At 39.4% G+C, this 20761-nt stretch overlaps 1 protein-coding gene across 3 annotated transcripts in view; it reads left to right on the top strand.

Moving 5' to 3' along the window:
• PPP3CA (protein phosphatase 3 catalytic subunit alpha) overlaps positions 1–20761 on the top strand; it is a 314121-nt gene that overhangs the window by 246545 nt on the left and 46815 nt on the right. For all 3 annotated transcript variants that reach the window (XM_036340758.1, XM_036340768.1, XM_036340778.1), the window contains exons 7-8: positions 9532–9609; positions 12334–12428. In XM_036340758.1, the coding sequence (XP_036196651.1) occupies positions 9532–9609; positions 12334–12428 (173 nt within the window). The remainder of the gene's footprint in view (positions 1–9531; positions 9610–12333; positions 12429–20761) is intronic.

Genomic DNA, 20761 nt, shown 5'->3' with positions numbered 1-20761 from the left:
ATAAGAAATGAAATATATCTATGTAAGTTATATAGATATAATATCTGTGAAGAATAGAAAAGGCATAAAAGAGGCATGTGATATCAGGTTGGCAAAGTAGCTGAAGAAGACAGTAACTAGGATATACTAGTAGTAGAAAATTTGTTTCAAGAACTGTAGAAAAAAATCCAATGCCAGCATTTACTTTTTCACTCAATTATGTAATACTTTAAAATTTTATAATCAGTTTTCAAAAGTTAAATCAGAAAAAATAATTTAAATTGCTGAATTAAATTATATTGGAGTTATTCTTAAAATTTCTTAAATTTATCAGAGTTCTTGGCTAAATTAACATTAGCAGCAACTTAGTATATAGGTGCCATAAGTAAATTTATTGTTGGCACATAGACATGTTACATTGAAAAAAGTTTTATAGTAATTTTTACATTTTCCAGTGTATGGGAATTTGCCCATTCCATAACATTTCAGAGAAGAAAACAACACAGTTGGGTTTTTGTGTATCTCCACGATTTTCCTGACATCTTACATCATTTTCAGCCTACTGCATTTGATTACCCTCTATTTCTCTAGGTTCCCTTATTATCAGACATACAGTTCAAAGAGAGACAGAGATCATGGAATTGAGAATTTTAAGTTTTAGAATACATAGTCTTTTTAAAAATCCTTAAAAACCAAAACTGATGTTCACTGAGGTTTATGCTCAATTCCAGCACTGGCAGCTAGGCAGATGGCAAGGCTGGGAGCATTCTATCATGGGTTTTGGGTCACATACCTTCTGTCTCTAGAGTAAGCAGATATCATCCTTCTGCATAACATTGATGAGAGTTTATTCAATGGCAGAACATGTTGTTCCATACATTAGTTTTCCTTATGGAGAAGAAATAGTTTTCTTTTATTCATCTCTTGATATGATTGGGAAATTGAAGTTTGTGAGCAGAAAGTCTTGTACACTGTAAAGCATTAATCAAAGAGTAGTTTTTGATAGAAATATTAATAAAGAGGTTTGTTCCAAGCTTATTTACCAGAAAGTTTACAATTCATTTATTTAATTTGTATATCAAGTCTAATGAGTCTATTTTGGCTGAAATGAAGAAGCGTAGTGTAGGATTTCTAAGAAGCCTAAGGTTTCTTTTCAGTAATTAGTTAATTTGGGAGTAATCTGTTAGTAAAGATGTTCAAGCTTTTTAGTGAAAAGTTAAATATAGTTGAAATATATCAAAGCCAAATGTTCAATTTTTCGAATCTGGTGTTGAATCCCTAAGTATACCGGTGAGTATTTAAATTACCTATTGGATACCACAGAATTGTGCTTCAATAATATAATGTCAAACAAAATCTAAGCCTCTTAATTTTAATATTAAGCCATATTGCATTAATCTTTATTTAATTCATAATATGACCTCTTTTATTAGCTTTCTGAGTCAGCTTTTTAAATAAATCATACTCTAAATATAACGTCTTGTACTGAACTTACATAAGTTTTGGTATTTTTATTTGGTGAATACAGACACAGATGTGTTTACATCAGAGAAAAAGGCCAGAGATGATTATGCATGTTTTCACACTTTTGTTCTCAACAAAATGATTATTTAACTCCTCTCATTAGAGGTTGTTAATAGCTCTTTAGCCATAACAAACGCTGAATATCTAAATTCACAGCCTATAGACTGACTAATTGTAAAGCCATCTGGGTTATGTTTTATCTAAGAAAGAGAAAAATGACTCTTATTCTCCTAGAGCTTGTTGATCCTTTTGATTTTAGTGCCATCATGAAGGTGCCAAGGCATTCTTTGTAGTCTTGGTTTGTAAAGCTGACAAGAGGGGCATAGGGAACAAAAAAATTAGTAGAGCCCTAGCTGGTTTGGCTCAATGGAGAGAGCATTGGCCTATGGACTGAAGGGTCCCGGGTTCAATTCCAGTCAAGGGCATGTACCTTGGGTGCAAAGGCAACTAATTGGTAAGTCTCTCTCGCATGGGTGTTTCTCTCTCTTTCTTCCATTCTCTCTAAAAAATCAATGGAAAAATATCCTCACGTGAGGATTAACAACAACAACAACAAAAAATGGTGGAGAAAGTTGGTGACAATTACCTTTCTGGGTGATTGGCACTGATCTTGATCCACAACTCCCAGTTATTTTTCACATGTTTATATTAAATTTGCATATTTAATTTTCCATTCTACCCTACTCATGATCTACACATTGTTTGGGCCATGATTTAAATAAAATGAAAATATACAGAAAAATGCATCAGTAGAATTTTTTAATGCTGTTGATGAGTTATAGAAAATGGGCAAAGTAACAGAGAGGAAAGAACCCATAAAAACATTATTTTTGCCTAAGTGCTACTATTATCTTTATAGCCTTAGACCAGAGTTTGCATGTGCTAATGCCTAACATTTTGAGGCAGGTAAGTGAGATACTTGAAGCAGGCCAAGTGTTCCATTGTAAAGATTAATGAGGATCACAACAAATTGGAGGTAAAATTTCATTTTCATGTAGTCCCAACAAAACTGTTGGCTGGATTAGGATCTTGGGTTGTCAGTTTGTATGTCTGCCTTGGATGAATCACATAAGCTCTGTGTTCTAGGTTTAGCTGCCTTCAAAAGAAGTGAGTAAAAGCAGACATCTAAAGTTCTGAGATTTGAAGTTGCAAGTTACAGTTCACTCAACTACCAGTCTGTTCATCACAGATCAGTAGCCTTTAACTTCTCTTCTGCAATTGACACCCCATCAACCTTCCACCTTGAAATGCTCTGGCTCCTCCTTTTCCACAAATCCTGGCTCTCCCTTAAACCTGGTTCTTGCCTTTTCTGCTGCCTCTTTCTTGGTATTCCTCCTTCTTTTGACATTGTTTTCTTCACATATTTTCAGGAACCTCACCTATTCCCTTAGCTTCATTGTAACCTCTGTGGTTTAACTACAAGATCTACATCTAGCCCCTTCATCTCTTTATTTTTCCTGAGCTCAACCTCTCTATTTCTAGTTGTCTGCTGGAAATTTTTTGTCTAAGATGTTCCATTGTCACCTTAACCTAAATTCACCTTGCCTGGAAAAGCTTATTATTTACTTTCCCACTTGCTTAAGCCCCGCTAGAGAATCTCCCATTTTTTGTTTCTGGTAATAGTTCATCCTAACAGTCATGCAGGCTAGGGAATATATTTCCTTTTTCTCCTTGCTTTGAAATCACCACTAATCAACACATCTTATTGACCCTTTGTATAATATCACCAGCATCTGGACCATCTTGCCTTCCCTCCCTCCCACTCTAATTTCAAAGCCTTCATTTTTAGTCTGTTGAAATCACACCTGATTGTACAACATCCTTCATCCCCCTACCCTCAATTCATACTGTTCCATTCGTGGGTATCTTCTGGGAATTCATTCATTCATTCAATCATTTAACAATCATTATATCAGCACACACTATATATATGCCTTCTGTGAGATTTTGTAAATACTGAGAATCTCTACCTTCAAGGGAATACAGTCTAGTTGCCAGAGATCAATAAGCAGAAATTGACAAGTAAAATGCAAGGTGGGTTAGTGCTGTGATAAATGTGGAGGTCATCACACACATACACACACACACACACACACACACACACACACACACACACACCTGGGTTACCTAACCCAAATAGGGATGGATTAGAGTTTAAGGGAATGTAAATTTTATTAAATGTAATAAATGTAAATTTTAAAGGATAAGTAGAACCTATCCAACCAGAGATACTAGGGAAGGTTAGGCTCTTGCAAGCAGAGGAATTGGTATTTATGAAAATTTGAGGGCAATAATATTATGAATTCTAGAAGGATGCCCACCTGAATGGTTTCTAATCCCAAGTTACAGTTAGCAGGTTCAGTATACACTAAAGTAGAATATTCATATAACTAACCTATTCCACTCCTATTTTATTATCCGCTGGAATTGTGTACATATGTGTACCAAAACACCAGATTGTTATAGCTGCAGTACTTGAATAGCCAAAAAATGGAAACAACCCAAATGCCCAGTTAGTAGAATGAATAATAAATTGTAGCATATTTAAATAATTAAATACAGCAAATGAGGATGAGTTAAACAAAGCTGCACATAACAACATGGATGCATGTCACAAGTATAATGATGAGTGGATAAAGGCAGGCACTCCAGAGTACAGCCTAGATCAGTGATGGCGAACCTATGACACGCGTGTCAGAGGTGACACGTGAACTCATTTTTTTGGTTGATTTTTCTTTGTTAAATGGCATTTAAATATATAAAATAAATATCAAAAATATAAGTCTTTGTTTTACTATGGTTGCAAATATCAAAACATTTCTATATGTGACATGGCACCAGAGTTAAGTTAGGGTTTTTCAAAATGCTGACACGCCAAGATCAAAAGGTTCACCATCACTGGCCTAGATGATCCCATTGAAATAAGAGTTCCATGCTGAACCGGTTTGGCTCAGTGGATAGAGCGTCAGCCTGCGGACTCAAGGGTCCCAGGTTTGATTCCGGTCAAGGGCATGTACCTTGGTTGCGGGCACATCCCCAGTGGGGGGCGTGCAGGAGGCAGCTAATCGATGTTTCTCTCTCATCGATGTTTCTAACTCTCTATCCCTCTCCCTTCTTCTCTGTAAAAAATCAATAAAATATACTAAAAAAAAAAAGAAATAAGAGTTCCAGGTTGGAGAAGCTAATCCATATACTGTTAAAAGCCAGCATGGTGGTTACCCTCAGTGAGGAGGTGATAGTGACTCAGAAGAGATACAAAAAGTTGCTGGGGTTTAGGAAACCTTCTGTGTCTTGATCTGAGTGCTAGTTGCAAAGGTTTTTCACTTTGGAAAGGTCACCAGTGTGTAATCTTCTGCTTTGTGCAGTTTTCTGTATAGATGTTACACTTCAATAAAAAGTTTGCCTTAAGTAAAAATTGCTCACCACTCCTGAGGCAGATGGCGGCCAGGTGCAAGTGAGGACTCAGGCCCTGGTGCAGGTCTGGCAGGAAACGTCAGAGCCCTTCCAGGCTGGATCCCTGGTGGATAAAATGAAATTAGTTGGAGAACCCTGGGGCAAAGAGAGTAACAGAGCAAGTCCTAGGAAAACATCGGCCTTACAGTATCTGGGCAACGCCGGAGCCCCCAGGGCTGAGTCCCCATTGCCAGCCTAGGAGGTGGAGGAGGAGCAGGACAGTCAGGCAGAGTCCTCTGACCTCCTGGGCTGGACAGCAGAGGGTGAAGGTTTCCTCCTGGTCTTTTAAGCAGGGGTGGCAGGTTACCTGCCTCTGCTTTGCTGAAGCCAGTGAGGGAAAGAAACTCTTTGCTTCTCTCACCTGCTTAATTGCTCCTGTTGGGGCAACTCCAGAAATTAACTGTGAGCTCCAGTTAGCGGGTAAATGGCTACTAAGCATTTAGGGTATGAAAACAAATCTGTGTGTCTTTTAAGGCATTCACTGCTGCTGGAGAGCAGTCGTATACACATAATTTACATGGCAGGTGATATATTGCTTTCACATGTTATGAAAACATGGTGGCTGCCGCAGTTTTGTACTCTTCAGGGTTAGTTAGGCTTGAAGGGAAGGGTTCACAAGCGATAATAGAGCTAAGGCTTGGCAGGAGAGTATGCCACTCCAGAAGGAAAAAGCACTCAGGGAGAGTATGTTAGGACATAAGAGCATAAAAACGCATTAAAATAGTGCCTGCTGGCTATATTATGATTACAGAGCTCAAAATCTTGGGGGTTGAAATCAATGTCTAAAATATAATTTCACATTGCAAGAAACAAAAATAAGAGCATAAATGGAATGCATGTAATAGCTGTTTTCTCTAGTGCCGAGTCATTTTTTCTACCATATCTCACATATGTCTCTCTACCTTCTTCCTCTTCGTTCCTGCTCAGTCTGCTTCCTGTCCCTCTCCCTCTCTTGGTGGCTTTCTCACCACTTCCTATCTGCTAATCTCTGCACATCATTTCCTTTAAGATCTTACATAAGTCGCAACTAATAAATACAACATCTACTGGTAGAGTCTAGGGTTGCTAACTCACCATTCTGTGTTGATTCTTCCTTCCACACTATGGTGGTGGGGAGAAACTTAGGAGTTGTAAAAGGTCTACTACTATGCATCAGGCACTGGCCTAAGAAATGTATATATTGCAAACTCATTTCATCTTTATCCGGAGTCTGTGAAATAAATGATACTGTCTGTGTTTTTACAGATGACATGATTTATTTATATGAGGTTAAACAACAAAATTAAACAATTTTCCAAAGTTTTCACATAAAATAGGAATAAGAATCCAGATCTAAGGAGCTCCACTATTCCATGGAAATTTTCACCTTCCTTTTTCTCAGAGAAGATGCATTCTCTAAAGCTGAAGGAATCATTATGATCCAATTCAAAAACAACAGTTTTAGAGAAGATAACTTCTTCCCAAACACAGCATGGATGCTGGTAAATGAACATCAGAATCCCCAAAGCATCACCGGTCTTCCCCAGTACTTGCAGCTGGTCTGGTGTCAGACATCTCTAGGCCACTGGGTTGAACAAAATCATTTCAGGGTCACCTCAGACAGACAGATTGTGCCTGACAAGGGTGCCCATGGAGGGGTGTGAGTGGGGCTGCGATCCAACCAGCCCTCAGCTCAGAAGACAATGGAGTCAGAATTGGGCTGATCAGTCTGGAGGAAGAGGGGCTCTTTCTCTTTGGTGGGCACAGAACATGGAAGCTTCACCTTATCGGTGCAAAGAAGAGGCAGAAAAAAAAGATCTGCCATGAATTAGGTAGTTTTCATAAAGATTTCCTCAGACCCCTATGCTTTCTTTTGTTGCTATATTGAGTCTCAAAATTTGTACTATTTTATCTTAAATGTATTTTACTCATAAACAGGTTTTTTTTTAGTTTTAAAAAATATTGTACCTCCCTACCTAGATTGTAGATACTATCAAGATAGAAACCACACCTTACACTTATCATATCTCCCATCCCTGGGCAAAATACAGTCTTCGAACAAAGAGAACAGACTCACCAGTGAGCCTTTGATAAATTGTTGGTGAATAAGTGATTTCCAACTCTATGGGGGTAAGGTGTTGTGATTCTGCTTTTTCTAGCATTCTACTTTTTTTTAAAATCCTCACCCAAGGATATGTATAGTTTTGTTGTTGTTTTTTAGAGAGAGAGAGAGAGAGAGAGAGAGAGAGAGAAACATCAATTGGTTGCCTCCTGTGCATACTCTGACTGGGGTTCAAAACTAGGTATATGCCCTGACCATGAATTGAACCGCAACTTTTTGGCATACAGGATGATGTTCAAACTAACTGAGCCACCAGCCAGGGCAATATCTTTTTAAAATGCTTTTCATCTTGAACACTTTTTGGTTTTCATCATTTCCATTAAAAAACATGAAAATATTGTAAAGTTTTCCCCCCTAATATTATTAAAAATAATGTATCCTAGGCAGGTAGCTTACCAATAATGAGAATCTAGTTGATAATCAAGTACTTTTTATAATTTATTTTGAAAAATATTTGTAATTCTTAGAAAGTTTGAGTTTAGTTTGCTTGTGCTTTTAAATTTCTAAAGATTTCCTTAAAAAAATTTTTTTCCCCTCTAAGAAAGAATGAATGTGCCCTTACTAAATGCCGTTAACCTAGGAGTATGCTGCTGGGTTGATTTCATTTTCTTCAGATTTCCATTAGAAATCAGATATATATTTCCATGGAAGAAAACTTAGCTTAAACACATAAAGGAAACAAAGCATAAAGAAAATATATTAAAATTCTGTTTTCATAAGACTAGTATAAGTTCTTCCAGAAGGAAAAGAGTAAAATAAAGAGCAGCCAAGCCATTTTCCCAAGGGCAAAAAGTGATAAACCTAAACGAACAACCTCTGTCTTTACAAGATAACAGCAGGGCAGTAGACTCTTTTAAAAGAAGCATTATGAGGGCATAAGAAATATAAGTAAGCAGCATAAAGAGATAGGGAAGGAACATTTAGAATCATCCGTGCGTGTGTGTGTGTGTGTGTGTGTGTGTGTGTGTGTGTGTGTACATGCAAAAGACTATTTTTTTGGGTTCAGAACCTACTTTTACCGAAGACCTCACCTTTTTATAATCAGTACTAGAGGCCCGGTACATGAAATTCTTGCACCTGGAGGGAACCCTCAGCCCAGCCTGCGCCCTCTCACAATCCGGGAGCCCTGGGGGATGTCCGACTGACAGCTTAGGCCCGCTCCTAAGCTGGCAGTCAGACATCCTTAGCACTGCCATGGAGGCAGGAGAGGCTCCTGCCGCCACCGCCACTGCGCTCGCCAGCCATGAGCCTGGCTTCTGGCTGAGCGGCCTCCCCCTGTGGGAACACACTGACCACCAGGGGGCAGCTCCTGCATTGAGCGTCTGCCCCCTGAAGGTTAGTGCACATCATAGCAACCAGTCATTCTGCTGTTTGGTCGATTTGCATGTTAGCCTTTTATCATACAGAATTTCTACAATGGTATGCCATCTTAATGTTATTTTTTTTGCCTGTTGCTTAGCTAATTCTTACAAGATCTGTAGCATAGAAACTATTTTCAACTTCTCTTTTGTGATAAGTTATTTGAGTGACATATACTAAATATTTTTTGCTAAGTGCTATTTTTATGATTGCTGAATTGTCTTCTATGGCATATGTAGTTCAAGTTTGTGGATAGCTTCAGTTTATATTAAAACAAGCTTGGGCTTGCTGTCCTTTGATTTGAAATACCTAAAATTCGTTCATTTTTATGGCATACATTTATCTCTTTCAGAAATCTTAGAGCAGAGACAAAGTGATTGCAAAGGTTTTTCACGTTTAATTTGTAACTTGAATTGCATTTTGAATGAAGTTCTCATCTTTCTTTTTGAGATTTTCTTAATAGACAGTATTATCTTGATTGAATTTTGATAATTTTATTATGTCAAGATAAAGAATAAGATTTAAGATCAAGTTCTATTGAACATATGTAAGGTACACATTTTAAAACCTTGTGAATTCCATAATCCTGGTTAGATTTTGAATGATGTAGTCAATTAATGTAACCATACTTAAGTTGATAGCCTGACTTCCCACACTTCCCCTCTCCCACTCCCTCAGTCTTCTCTGTGGAATGCTCAGGCCTCCACACACATCCAAATACAAACAGGGTTGTGTTTGAGAAAATTGAGGCTTATATTTTAAATTCCATCCTCATGTTATATTTGTGGTTCTGTTCACTCTGTGTGTAAAGGTAGACTTGATAATATTGATTTTCTCTCCAAGTGGACACTTTTCTGGTGTTGTTATATAATAGCCTCCCTTCCTTTTCCAATTCATGCACCTCCAGCCCTTTCTCATTATGTAAAATGTACAGCTCTGGCTGCTTTCTCTGCCGCAGGGGAAAGCCTGTCCTTCGAGAGCCAGGAGGCTTGTTTCATGAATGATGTATGTTTCATTATGCTGGATCAGATCACATAGGTCTGATGTTACAGGTAAATGTGTTCCCTTTAATGATTTCCTAACAGTTGCTTCTCTTTTCTTTTTGTCTCTGGCAGTTACCCGGCTGTTTGTGAATTCTTACAGCACAATAACTTGTTATCTATACTCCGAGCCCATGAAGCCCAGGATGCAGGGTGAGCAGTCTTCTAGGGTTATGGAAAGCATGCATTCCTTGTCCCTTTGTCACGACTCCCTCCCTCCACTCAGGCTGTGGCTGTTCCCTTGGCCAGGCTCTGTCCCTGAAGGAACTCAGTCTTAAAATTGTCTTCTGATGTCACAGATATGGGAGGTCCTGGGCAATGAATGGCTGCAGGTGTATTGTCAAGTCCCCTTTGAAATTCTTCTGTTTTTAGCTTGAACAGGTAACAATTTCAGCTGGCTTTCTTAAACACTGTAAGAGCACTTCCTCTTATTTCAATTCCTGCTCTTACCACTGTCCCAGAAGTGAGTAAATTACCAGTCTTAGTTGACAAGGTGAATGAGAATTACAAAGAAATATTTAACAGATATTGCATGTTGTACTCTTGTTTAAAGAATATCATTCTTGGTCCCCATAGAATTTTAACGGACAAAAACAGAAACATTTAAATGATGGGGAAAATCATATAGTCTAACTCTAACTGAAATCACCATATAATATCTGATAAATTTTTAAATATAGACCAATTTTAAGGGTTTAGAAAACTAAGAAATATCAGATGTTCACTTTGATGTTGCATTAAATCTGCACTAGGGAAAAATAGGATAATTAATTTTAGGATTGGAAGTCCAGGAAAGTAGACTCCACTGAAAAGCAGTATTTGCCTTCAGATGCTTAAACTCATCCCTTCAGGTTCTGAATTCTCTGAAATGGAGGAACAGTAATTTTTATAACCTGTGTGCTGACACTGGGAATGTACATGCCTGCATTCTGAAGTAACCCCATGTCTGTTATGACCTTGAATCAAGGCAGATCCTAAGTTCCTTTCAGAATTAGCTTTTTTCAAGCATTCAGTCAACAGGTATAATCTGATCCAATATTCCCTGCCCCATGCTGTTGTTGCCGATGTTTGAAGTAAACTGTTGGTATGCCCAACCAATCATATCGTCAAAAAATTTTTTTTTCACTTTTCAGGGCAGGGGTGTCTCCATGCTTTTCCAGCTGACTGTCCCAACTGTGCAGTTGAGGCGAGGCACACTGATCTTAATCCCACTGAAATCATCTGCTTATTTGAAAATACGTTATGTGCATCAGTTAAAATCAACAACTCTGTTTAAAATGAGCAGTTGCTTAATTCACTGGGGCAATTGAGATTGTGTCATCCGGTTTCTTTGTTTTTATTGGATGCCATAGCCAGCTCTGGTTTATAAATTCAAGGTGCTAGGATTTAAGAGTGGTACTGTCTTTCACATTCTGATTTTCCCCCCAACAAAGCTCAGTCCCATAAACAGAATAAATAATTCTAGAATGTAAACCAAAAGTAATTTCAGAGTATAATAAAAAATAATAAGCTTTTATTTCAGCAATAGTAGCGGTAGCCCAGGAGACAGATTTAGGTAGCAACCTAAACCGTGTCCCACTGAGACAAAGGGGAGGTCTTCTTTTATAGGGAAAGTTCCTGCCAAGATTCTCGATTAGGTCCTTTTTATGTAAATGAGATATCCAAATTGTACAGTTCTGATTGGACAGGGCAGGTCTCCATCCTTCGTGAAGACAAAACCAGAGTTTCCCTGCAGTCATTGAGTCAGACCGCTAAACCAGCAGGCCATAGTTCAGGAAGCCAAGAGTTTGGTCTGAGGTTCTAACTGGTATACATGAGAAGGCCCTGTTAGCAAATGACCACTAAGATATTATTATTCATAAAATTTGGGACCTTGGTTGACCATGGGGAATCCATCTCAGCTGATAAATTCCTCTGAGTATTCACATCAAATGATCTTTTTGGTACTAAAAGGTACTATTTGAGGCACCTCTAAAACCCAGCTAACTTGGACATGCCAGAAATAATTGACACACAACACCCAAGGAATGATAAAATTTTGTTATGTGCCATATAGGGATGTTTCCAAACTGATATTCCTGAAATCTATTGCATAGAAGTTATGAAATATATTTTCACATTGGTGGAAAAGAGCCAATCTTCTGTATATTTTGGTTATTTGAAACTAGAGTCCTATTTTGTTTTAGAAAAAAAAAAAAGGATACTGGATTGTTGGTTGATTTCCAAAGATCTTGCAAATGTTCTTTTTCATCACTGATTGATTAAATATCACCCTGCTGATGCAGTAATCTTTGGCCTGCAGACACCAGAAGAGATTGATAATAAATAAATTCTAAAGTAGAAACAGTTTCAATTCATAAAACCCATAGATTTAATCATACTTTCTTTGTAAAGCAAATCACTTAGGCTGAGCAAAAGGGGAAATATAATTGTAACAGAATATTATAGATAAATGGAATAATCAGCCTGGTTGTTTGTGGGAAAGATTTACATATTGCTTTGCTTATTGAGTCTTTTTATGTCAAATATATTGGCAGGCTTGTGAAAAACGTGGTAGGTAGAGGGCTAAAAAGTAGCCTGTATTCTCTGTTGAATACCTGGAAATGGATTTTCACTGAGTTCCACCCTCCACTGTGTCTGCTGGACTTAGGAAAAACCTATTTCAAACTTTTACATATGAGTGTATGCTTTTATTCTCACCTCTGAAATGAATTGATGTTGTATAACAGACTTCAGAGAGAAAAGTTTGTTTAATGCTATATAATCAAATTTTCTTTGAATGATAAAACTGAATTTTAGTTTTGTGTTTCTAAATTGACAGTTTGATACTATCGTTTTTTTTCCCTACTTGTTCTAACTTGCATTCCTTGTTTTTAGGTATCGCATGTACAGGAAAAGCCAAACAACAGGCTTCCCTTCTCTAATTACGATTTTCTCAGCACCGAACTACTTAGATGTATACAATAACAAAGGTAAGTGGTTTTGAATCCCTCGTATGACTGTCTACAATACATGTAATAATTCTTAAGCTTTTTTATTTTGGTTTGGTTTTAGTAAAGCATTGTTACCTCTTTTTCCCTTTACTTTTTCATTTATTGTTTGATCTAAATTCAAACAGTATCTCCAGAGGTAAGTATTCAGTGGGTCAAAGGTAGGACCCAGATGCTGTGATTTTTTTAACTGCTCTCCAGGAGCTTCTAATGTACAGCAGGGTTGACAGCTACTGCTCTGGAGATTATAGGCTTAGGAAGAAATTATACTTGGCAGGAATCCAAAATCAAGTCCCTTAAGAAGGGTGTGGATTTAAATAAGAATAGTGTGGTTGTGCTTGTAAAGAATCAAGAAAAATAAGCATACATTATCTATAGCTTGAAATTCAGATTCAAATTGCATGTATTAAGAGCCTACCATGAGTCAGATCCTATGCTAGGAAAGTAAATATTCATTTAGATTTTTAAAAATTGTATTAAACTTCAAAGTAAAGGTCACTAGCCCTCCAGCTCCTTTGATTTTGCAGTGAGTCCCTGGTTAATTGCCTAGCCCAGTGTCACTCAGTTAGGTATTGGGGAACTGGGCTCAGGCCCAGGTGTTCTGGCTTGGCATTCTGCACTTCCTTTCTGCAACTCCACACCTGTGAGCCTGAAAGAGCCCAGGAAACAAGAGGGCATTATTTACTGACTTCAGGGAAGAAAGGAGGAGCAGGGGACACATTATCTCCTTTCATCAAGGTAATCTCTTTATTCAAAAATGATGAGAAGTGTTATAGGTGTGGCACAATGGGTGGTAAAATGGGAAAAGCCATTACCTGTAGTTGGCATTGGTCTGGGTAGTTCATGTCTGAGCGTGGCTCTCTGAGATTAAGAGCAATGGAGACGGAAAGAGAAAAAGCAATCAAATAGTATTTGCCAGCTGAGATACAGCCAGGCAGAGGCAGGAAAAGGCAGCCTGAACTCCTGGGAGCAGGAGCCATTCCCATGCCGAAGTGAGTTGTGATAGATGCTTCTTGACACAGGCTGGAGCCCAGATGCCTGGGCAGGCCTTGGCCACCTTGATAGTGAAGCGCCTGTTCTGTGGCCTCAGACGTTATGAATAGGTGGTTGTCTTTTTTGTGTCTTGTATTTCACAGGGAATGTGGAAAGTAGGCCTCCCTTTTCGCTTGTGCCCTGATTTCCTGCTTAAAACTTCCCACCTCCTCCTGCTCCGGTTGGACCCTGACCCCCATACCTTCTGGATCTGTCAGGGATCTGCTCCAAAAGGCAAACCTCCTGTAATTACAGTGCTGCCATTTATCTCCCTGATCCACCCCTTTCCTCAGACACCTCTGTTTTGTCCTACTCAGAGCAGGACTCTCCCCCACCACCCCACAGCCCAGAGAGTGACACCTGCTGGCGGGAGTGAGCTGCAGCCATGCCGTCCTTATACAGCCCTTCAGACTGAGGTGGGGCCTCCTCTGAGCCAGGGAGCATGATTCTCAGTAGGCACAGTGCAGTTCTGTCACAACCATGGATGTGGGGGGCAAGGGACAGTTGTCTATAAAAGATGCTGCTTTTCATATTCTGTGGCGAGAAGCATGCAAAGTATAAGAAAACATGTTCTCAGTATGCCAAGGGCTTATAAGCCAGTTGACAAAGACATTTGGGTGATTGAATAAACATATAAGACACTCCCTGGCTGGTTTGCTCAGTGGATAAGAGTATCAGCCTGCAGACCAAAAGGTCTCGGGTTCAGTTCCTGGTCAAGGGCACGTACCTTGGTTTCAGTTCCATTCCCAGTCCTGGTTGGGGAGCGTGCAGGAAGCAACCAATGGATGTATCTCTATGTTTCTCTCTCTCGCTCCACTCCCTCTTCCCTCTCCTCCCTCCTTTCCACTCTCTCTAAAAATCAATGGAGAAAATATCCTCCAGTGAAGATTTAAATAAGTAAATATATATACATATATATGCTTTCATATATATGTATATATATATGACACAATTAGATTACGTATAAAGTAAGAGTCGTATGCTAAGTACATTTGACAAGGGGTAATTTTCTAGCATGCTCAGAAAAGACTTTTTTTAAGGTAAAATATGATCTGTGTTAAAAAAAACAGGAAGTGTTTGTCCACCCCAGGCTGGCAGAGCCAAGCACCAGCCACTGAGAGTTGCAGTGGAGAAGGATTGGCTGCTTTATTGATGAATGGCGCCATCCAGGGGAACAGGAAGCGAATGCTCTGGAGACCTGACTCCCAGTGGCGTGTAGGTTACAGATTACAGAGGACAAAATCACAGTACTCCATGGGTTGGAAGTTCGAGGTCGTGCTGGGAGGTAATTGGTCAGAGGTGAGGAAAGGGTCATAAATTATTTCTTCAGGTTTTGAGAATAGTTCTGAGGTCTTTTCCTGGTTCCGTCCGTCCAGACTCATGGGAACGTAGCCAGGAGGTGGTTCCACCTTAGGGCTCAGGAACTGAAACATAACTTAGGTCAAAATGTTATCTTTAGCCTGCCAGCGGTCCAGACCTTGTGACCATGGGTCAGGTCCTGGCTGCTGGCTTCTGCTGCCTCGGGGGCTGCTGATTATCCTGGGGAAAGGCTAGGTCTCTGAGGGGCATATAAAGAGAAAGAATGAGAGATGTGATTTGAAACTAAATTTAATCAAAGTCATAATGACTATCAGTTTGAATTCCTCCTCTTCTCTCTCAAGACATTAAAAAAAAATGGTTAACATTTGTTTAGAAAGAGGAAAAATATAAAGTTTTTGAAACTTTTTTACTTTCAAGCAGCAACCACCTTTTTTCTCAGACAAAATCTCAACCTTGAAGCCTTTTATCTAAAACCAGGAGTAGCTCATTCCCTTTGACGGGATGAGGGGTCCTCGTCCTGTACCAGAGAGGCGCCTGGGGTATTGCTAGTGAACTCAGAACTCAGGAGGTCGCCTTGCATGTCCCACCATGATCCCATCATTTAACCAAAGTATGTAAAATATGAACACTTGGGTTTATATTGTTTTATTTTATTAAAACATTATTTTTCTATTAAGTCTAATGAAGTGAATGCCCAAGCAAGTAATTTTCTGGGCAGAGACTGATTACTACATAGCATGTACTATACTTACAAGTTGTTGTTTTTTTCCTTTTAATCCTCACCTGAGGATATGTTTTTATTGAATTTAGAGAGAGAAACATGGGTCAGTTGTCTCCCATACATGCCCCTGCCAGGCATCAAACCCGCAACCCGGGCATGTGCCTTGACTGGGAATTGAACCCTCGACCTTTAGTGCGTGGGATGATGTTTCAACCAACTAAGCCCCACCAGCCAGGGCCTTACAAGTTTTTAACAACTAAAGAGTCAAACAGTTAAAAAAAAAGAAGAAGAAGAAAGTTGGGATTTTACTCCGTAAGAACAGACTCGGAGCTTTTCCTTTCATCATCATGCTGGGTAACGCAGTTTTGCTGGAACCCATAGCTATTTCCCGCATGCAGTCTGTGCGCATTGCTTCTATGGTTCTGATTCAACAGGTGAGAACTGAGAAAATAGTAGCCATCAGTGCATCACTAGCTTTGAGGTTCTGTAGTTTTTTCACTGTGTTCTCTTGCCTTTGGAGTAGATCATGATATCTGAGAAAATGGACAGAACATTTCATTTTGGGAACTTTTTCATAAAAAAAGAATTCTTCTGAGGGGGGAAAAATAAACTAATAGGAAGAAGAAAGATATATTCTTCAGTTTGAGCCTAATTTCAAAAGGCTTTAGTGTAAAGTTTCTGAAGCACTTGAAAGTTGTCATGCTAACACTGGGTACAGAATATGGGAGTGGGAGGCAGTTATTCCCTGCGGAAATGAGGATTACTATATTTGAATCAAATAAATGTTCACAAGAGTTTTAAAATACACTGCAACAAAATTGGGTTGCAAGCACCTTCAACACACAGTCAATGGAAAGATCAGCAAAGAGTCTGGATTAATTACTGGAGTCTTAGAAATAGATGATCATATAGGTCTCTGGAATTGTAACTTACTAGTTATGGTATGATTTGATTTTTAAAGCTTCTGTAAATTAAGTAATAGCTTTCTGGCAAAATGAAAGAATGAGAATAATGGGTGTAGTCTGCCATCTTAAAACTGATAATAGTTGGGTGATCAGCTTTATGTATAAATGCCCAATAGTTCTGATTTGTTGTTCATTTCTGTTCATTAAAGACAGCTTTCAGAGAGTTAAGACTGTAAGTGTCCATTCCCTTAATGTGGCCTGCATCCGTTCACTCGGTTCTTGTCCTTCCTGGTCTGCATGGAGGCAGCTGTCTTTTCACCCCCTCCCTGATCCTGATTCCTCGCTCTGACACTCCTGCTCACTCCTGCAGGAGGCCCGCCGGACAGAGGGTGTAGGTGTGAATCACGGCTCCGCCTTGAAACAACTAACTCGTCTGATTGTATTGGCATGCAGTGACATCTCTGTAAAATAAGAAAAACATGCTGTGCAGTATGAAGATTTCATCACTAGATATTTTATATTGCTATTGTTACCAATTTAGATGGTCCAGGACCCCTTTCTGGGGACCCAGTCCCAGGGAGGACCCGCTGTTCTTTCAAGGGTTCTTTCTCTGTTTGGTGTCCTGGAGCCAAACAAGGGACTGAAGCTAAGTGTTCAGCAGCACAGGCTGTGTTCAGTGGCCAGAGGATGGAGAAGCAGGAGTCAAACTCAGAGATTAACTTCTTTTAGAGAAGTCTTGAGGGGATTATTATCTGGACAGTATAATGAGGGGGAGCCCTATATATTAGTTTTTTGAGGGGGAGAGGGCTTGTTTCTTCCCAGAATTGGGATCCCATCCTTTCTCTTTTTTTATGTAGTCTGCGTCAGATCTGTTAAAGCACCCAAGGATGTGTCAGTTAGCATGCTAATCTGTATGTATGTGTATGTGTGTGTGTGTATGTGTATGTGTGTATGTGTATGTGTATGTGTGTATGTGTATGTGTGTGTGTGTGTGTATATAGGAAAGCCTAAGTGTTTGACCTTCCGACCGGTGCTTATGACGTGCAGTGACCACCAGGGGGCAGACGCGCAACACGAGCTGCCGAGCTGTGGTGTCTTGGCAGCTGCGTTTCTTAGGTGACACACCCAGAACCAGAGAGGAGGGAACCTGATTCCAGGGTGTGTCACCCGAGAACCGGTTTCGGCCCAATCCCCGCAGGCCAGGCCGAGGGACCCCCACCGTACACGAATCCTTTAATCCTCTGCACCGGTCCTCTAGTGTGTTATAATCAGGGTATAATGAAGTTCCGGGGATAATGAGGTCCAGGGTATAATGAGGTTCGGGGTCTCCTGCAGGTCAGATTCAGCACCATCTTGGTTCAGGCCAGCTCTGGTTGGTTTTGTAATTCTGCCCCTCTTGTGTTTTTCCTGTAACTGAAATGGAAAGATAAGTACATCAGGTTTCAACAGCCTGGGGCCCACAGCCGTGGGGCCACTGTTACGATGCCCGTGTCAGTGCAGGGCTTCACAGGAGCTCCTAGCAGAATATCCCTCCTCCTCTGCTTTAGTTATCATTTCACTTTCCTGGTTGAGCGACCTTTATGCTGCTTTCTGGATGAACCTTTTACTTTAGCCAAATTCTTCTGCTCACTGCCCTGAACAACTTGCTGCTTTCCCTTTCCACACCTTTGCCACACCCTTTTTTCCATCTAAAACACTTGCCTCACTGGTCTCCTCCCATGGAAATGGACTAGCCCCATTTCAGTCTGTATTGCCCTAGAGACTGTAGACAGTCCTCCCCTGAATGCCTGCAGAACCAATCATTTACCCTTGTACTTATCATTTCATTTCTTTTCTAGTTAGCTTTTCCTAGAGTTAGCATTCCTATGTATTCCTGATAAGATTAGAATTCATTTGAAGCAGGGCTTTTTGATACACACAGTACATCCCAGTAGCACGCCTTTTACATAGCAGGCAGTCAATGCAGGCATTGATTAAAGCATTTTCTTTCTGGGAATTGATAGCAAGGCAGTGCCCAAAAGTACCCTACCAGTATTGACTCAGCTTTATCTCACTTTAAATTACTACCCTTTATCCTTTCCAAATTGCAGTTAAAACATTTGCAGAGCAATTTTCACATTTGAATTATTTTATTTCCTGTGAATCTGTAACCCTGAGGAAAAAGCTACTTCATAATTACCCAAATATGCCAAACAGAAAGAAAATAGAGTAACGAAACATTTCTGTTCCCCTCCTTCCTCCTTTCCATCCTCCCCTGTCTAGATAATTTAGCACCTGTAAAAGTGACTTTTAACCTCATCCGTTCACCAATGCAGCACGCCTTTATTGAGAACTTACTATATACCAAGCACTATATAGGTGCTGGGGATATGAGAGAGACAGACAGGGTCTTTGTCCTAGTGCAGTTTATAATCTGGTAGTGTGCTAGACATTAAATAAAGAATTCCACCAAGAATTATCTAAATATATTTAGAGAATACTTACAAAGAAAGGAGTGGTATGACATGAGGGTAGAAATTAGTCTTTGGGGACAAAAAAAAAAGCTTATCTGAGGAAGCGATATTTAAACAATGGTAGAGTAAAATCTTTCAGAACACCCTGGCAAATGTGCATTCTGCTTTACATTTTTTAGTTTTAGTTTAGCTGAAAACTATAATGAACCTCTGGGAAAATCTGTTTTAAACCTTGATGTAAACAGTTAAATCATTTTTTTTCTCTATGATTTACCTGTATTTCAAGAAAATAGAAGGTAAATTACAGTAGGGTCTATGTGGTTCCAGTAGTTTAGAGGAGTTGTCATAGGGGTAGGTGAGTGGATGGGTGAATGGATATTTGAGATAGATGTAGAGAAATATACATCCAGTGGTATATAATTCAATTCCAGGAAAAGCTACTGACAGTAAAATTAAGTAATTAAGTAAATTTATTAAATAAATGTATTTTGGATTTGAGAGGAAAATCAAAATGGCAAACAAAATAATTTAGCAATCAAGACCAAAGATTAAAATGACAACCAAGAAAAAAATCAACGTTAAGGTAAGTTAAGAAAAAGAGAGGCAGTATATAAGCAATTCTTAGATGCAAACGTCCCCCTTTTTAATAGGGAAAAATTGTATTTTGACGGTTTAGACTTTTAAACTAGGCAACATGATAGAAGTACTTATTAAAAGCATTTTAGTCTTACCAAAACTTGACATTTTCAGCATCCTCAAATATTTTCCAATCAAAAAGTAGTCAGAAGCTTTGGGAAGATACCATTTAAAAACAGAAAGATGATTATTTATGTCTTGGTGAACTAAGGTAAAAAATGTATTGGCAGTCATGATGTGAACACATAGGAGCAAATGCAGCATATCTGAAGCCAGCTTGCCTTAGACCCCTGACTTCCAACAGGAGCGCTCGGCACTGGGTGGCACCATCCACACAGCATGGTGTCACCAGGCACCAGGCCTGAGAATCTCACTCCAAACTGCACCACAGTTCTTTCATACTAGGAACTCATTTCACAACTCAGGAGTAATCTTCATAGAGATATCTGGTACCCTTCTGGTTCCAGAGCCAAATGAAGAACCAACTAGATCAGATCCCTGTCCTGGGTGGGAGAGGGAAATGGGGTCCAGGCGGGGGCGCTGGGGTGGGGGGGCAGGGAGTCTTCTGAAAGGGAGTAGCATCAGTGCCCAGGCAATCCTGCGTAACGTTCTCTGCCTCCCTCAGCAAGTGAAGAAACTGACTTCCCTTCAGGTGTGTAGGCTTGACAGCAGGGGCCATTGCTCTAGATCAGTGATGGTGAACCTTTTGAGCTTGGCATGTCAGCATTTTGAAAAACCCTAATTTAACTCTGGTGCCGTGTCACATATAGAAATGTTTTGATATTAGCAACCATAGTAAAACAAAGCTTTATATTTTTGATATTTATTTTATATATTTAAATGCCATTTAACAAAGAAAAATCAACCAAAAAAATGAGTTCGCGTGTCACCTCTGACATGCGTGTCATAGGTTTGCCATCACTGCTCTAGAGTCTCAGGCCTGTCTTAAGCATGGACAGAACCTTGGGCATTGACATAAACATTTTTAAAGCATTTTTGGAGTCTATACAGCCAGAGACATAAATGTAATATTAGTTGCTTTAGAAACTGAATAAAATTAACCCAGATACTTTGTCTAATGGCAATGATTTTCTCAACTCTTACTTTTTCCTGCCATTATCTCAAATCTAAAGATCTTCCTAGTTGGTCTTGAGCAACTGTTTGCCCAGATCATTTATTTCAATATAAAAAATGTAAATATATATTACAGTAGCATTTTTTATTTGATATTTGCTAAGAAAATATAGG

Source organism: Myotis myotis, unplaced genomic scaffold (assembly GCF_014108235.1).
Source record: "Myotis myotis isolate mMyoMyo1 unplaced genomic scaffold, mMyoMyo1.p scaffold_m19_p_1, whole genome shotgun sequence".
Lineage (NCBI taxonomy): Eukaryota > Metazoa > Chordata > Mammalia > Chiroptera > Vespertilionidae > Myotis > Myotis myotis.
Note: the sequence above shows the minus strand (reverse complement) of the source record. Positions and strands in the feature narration are given on the sequence as shown.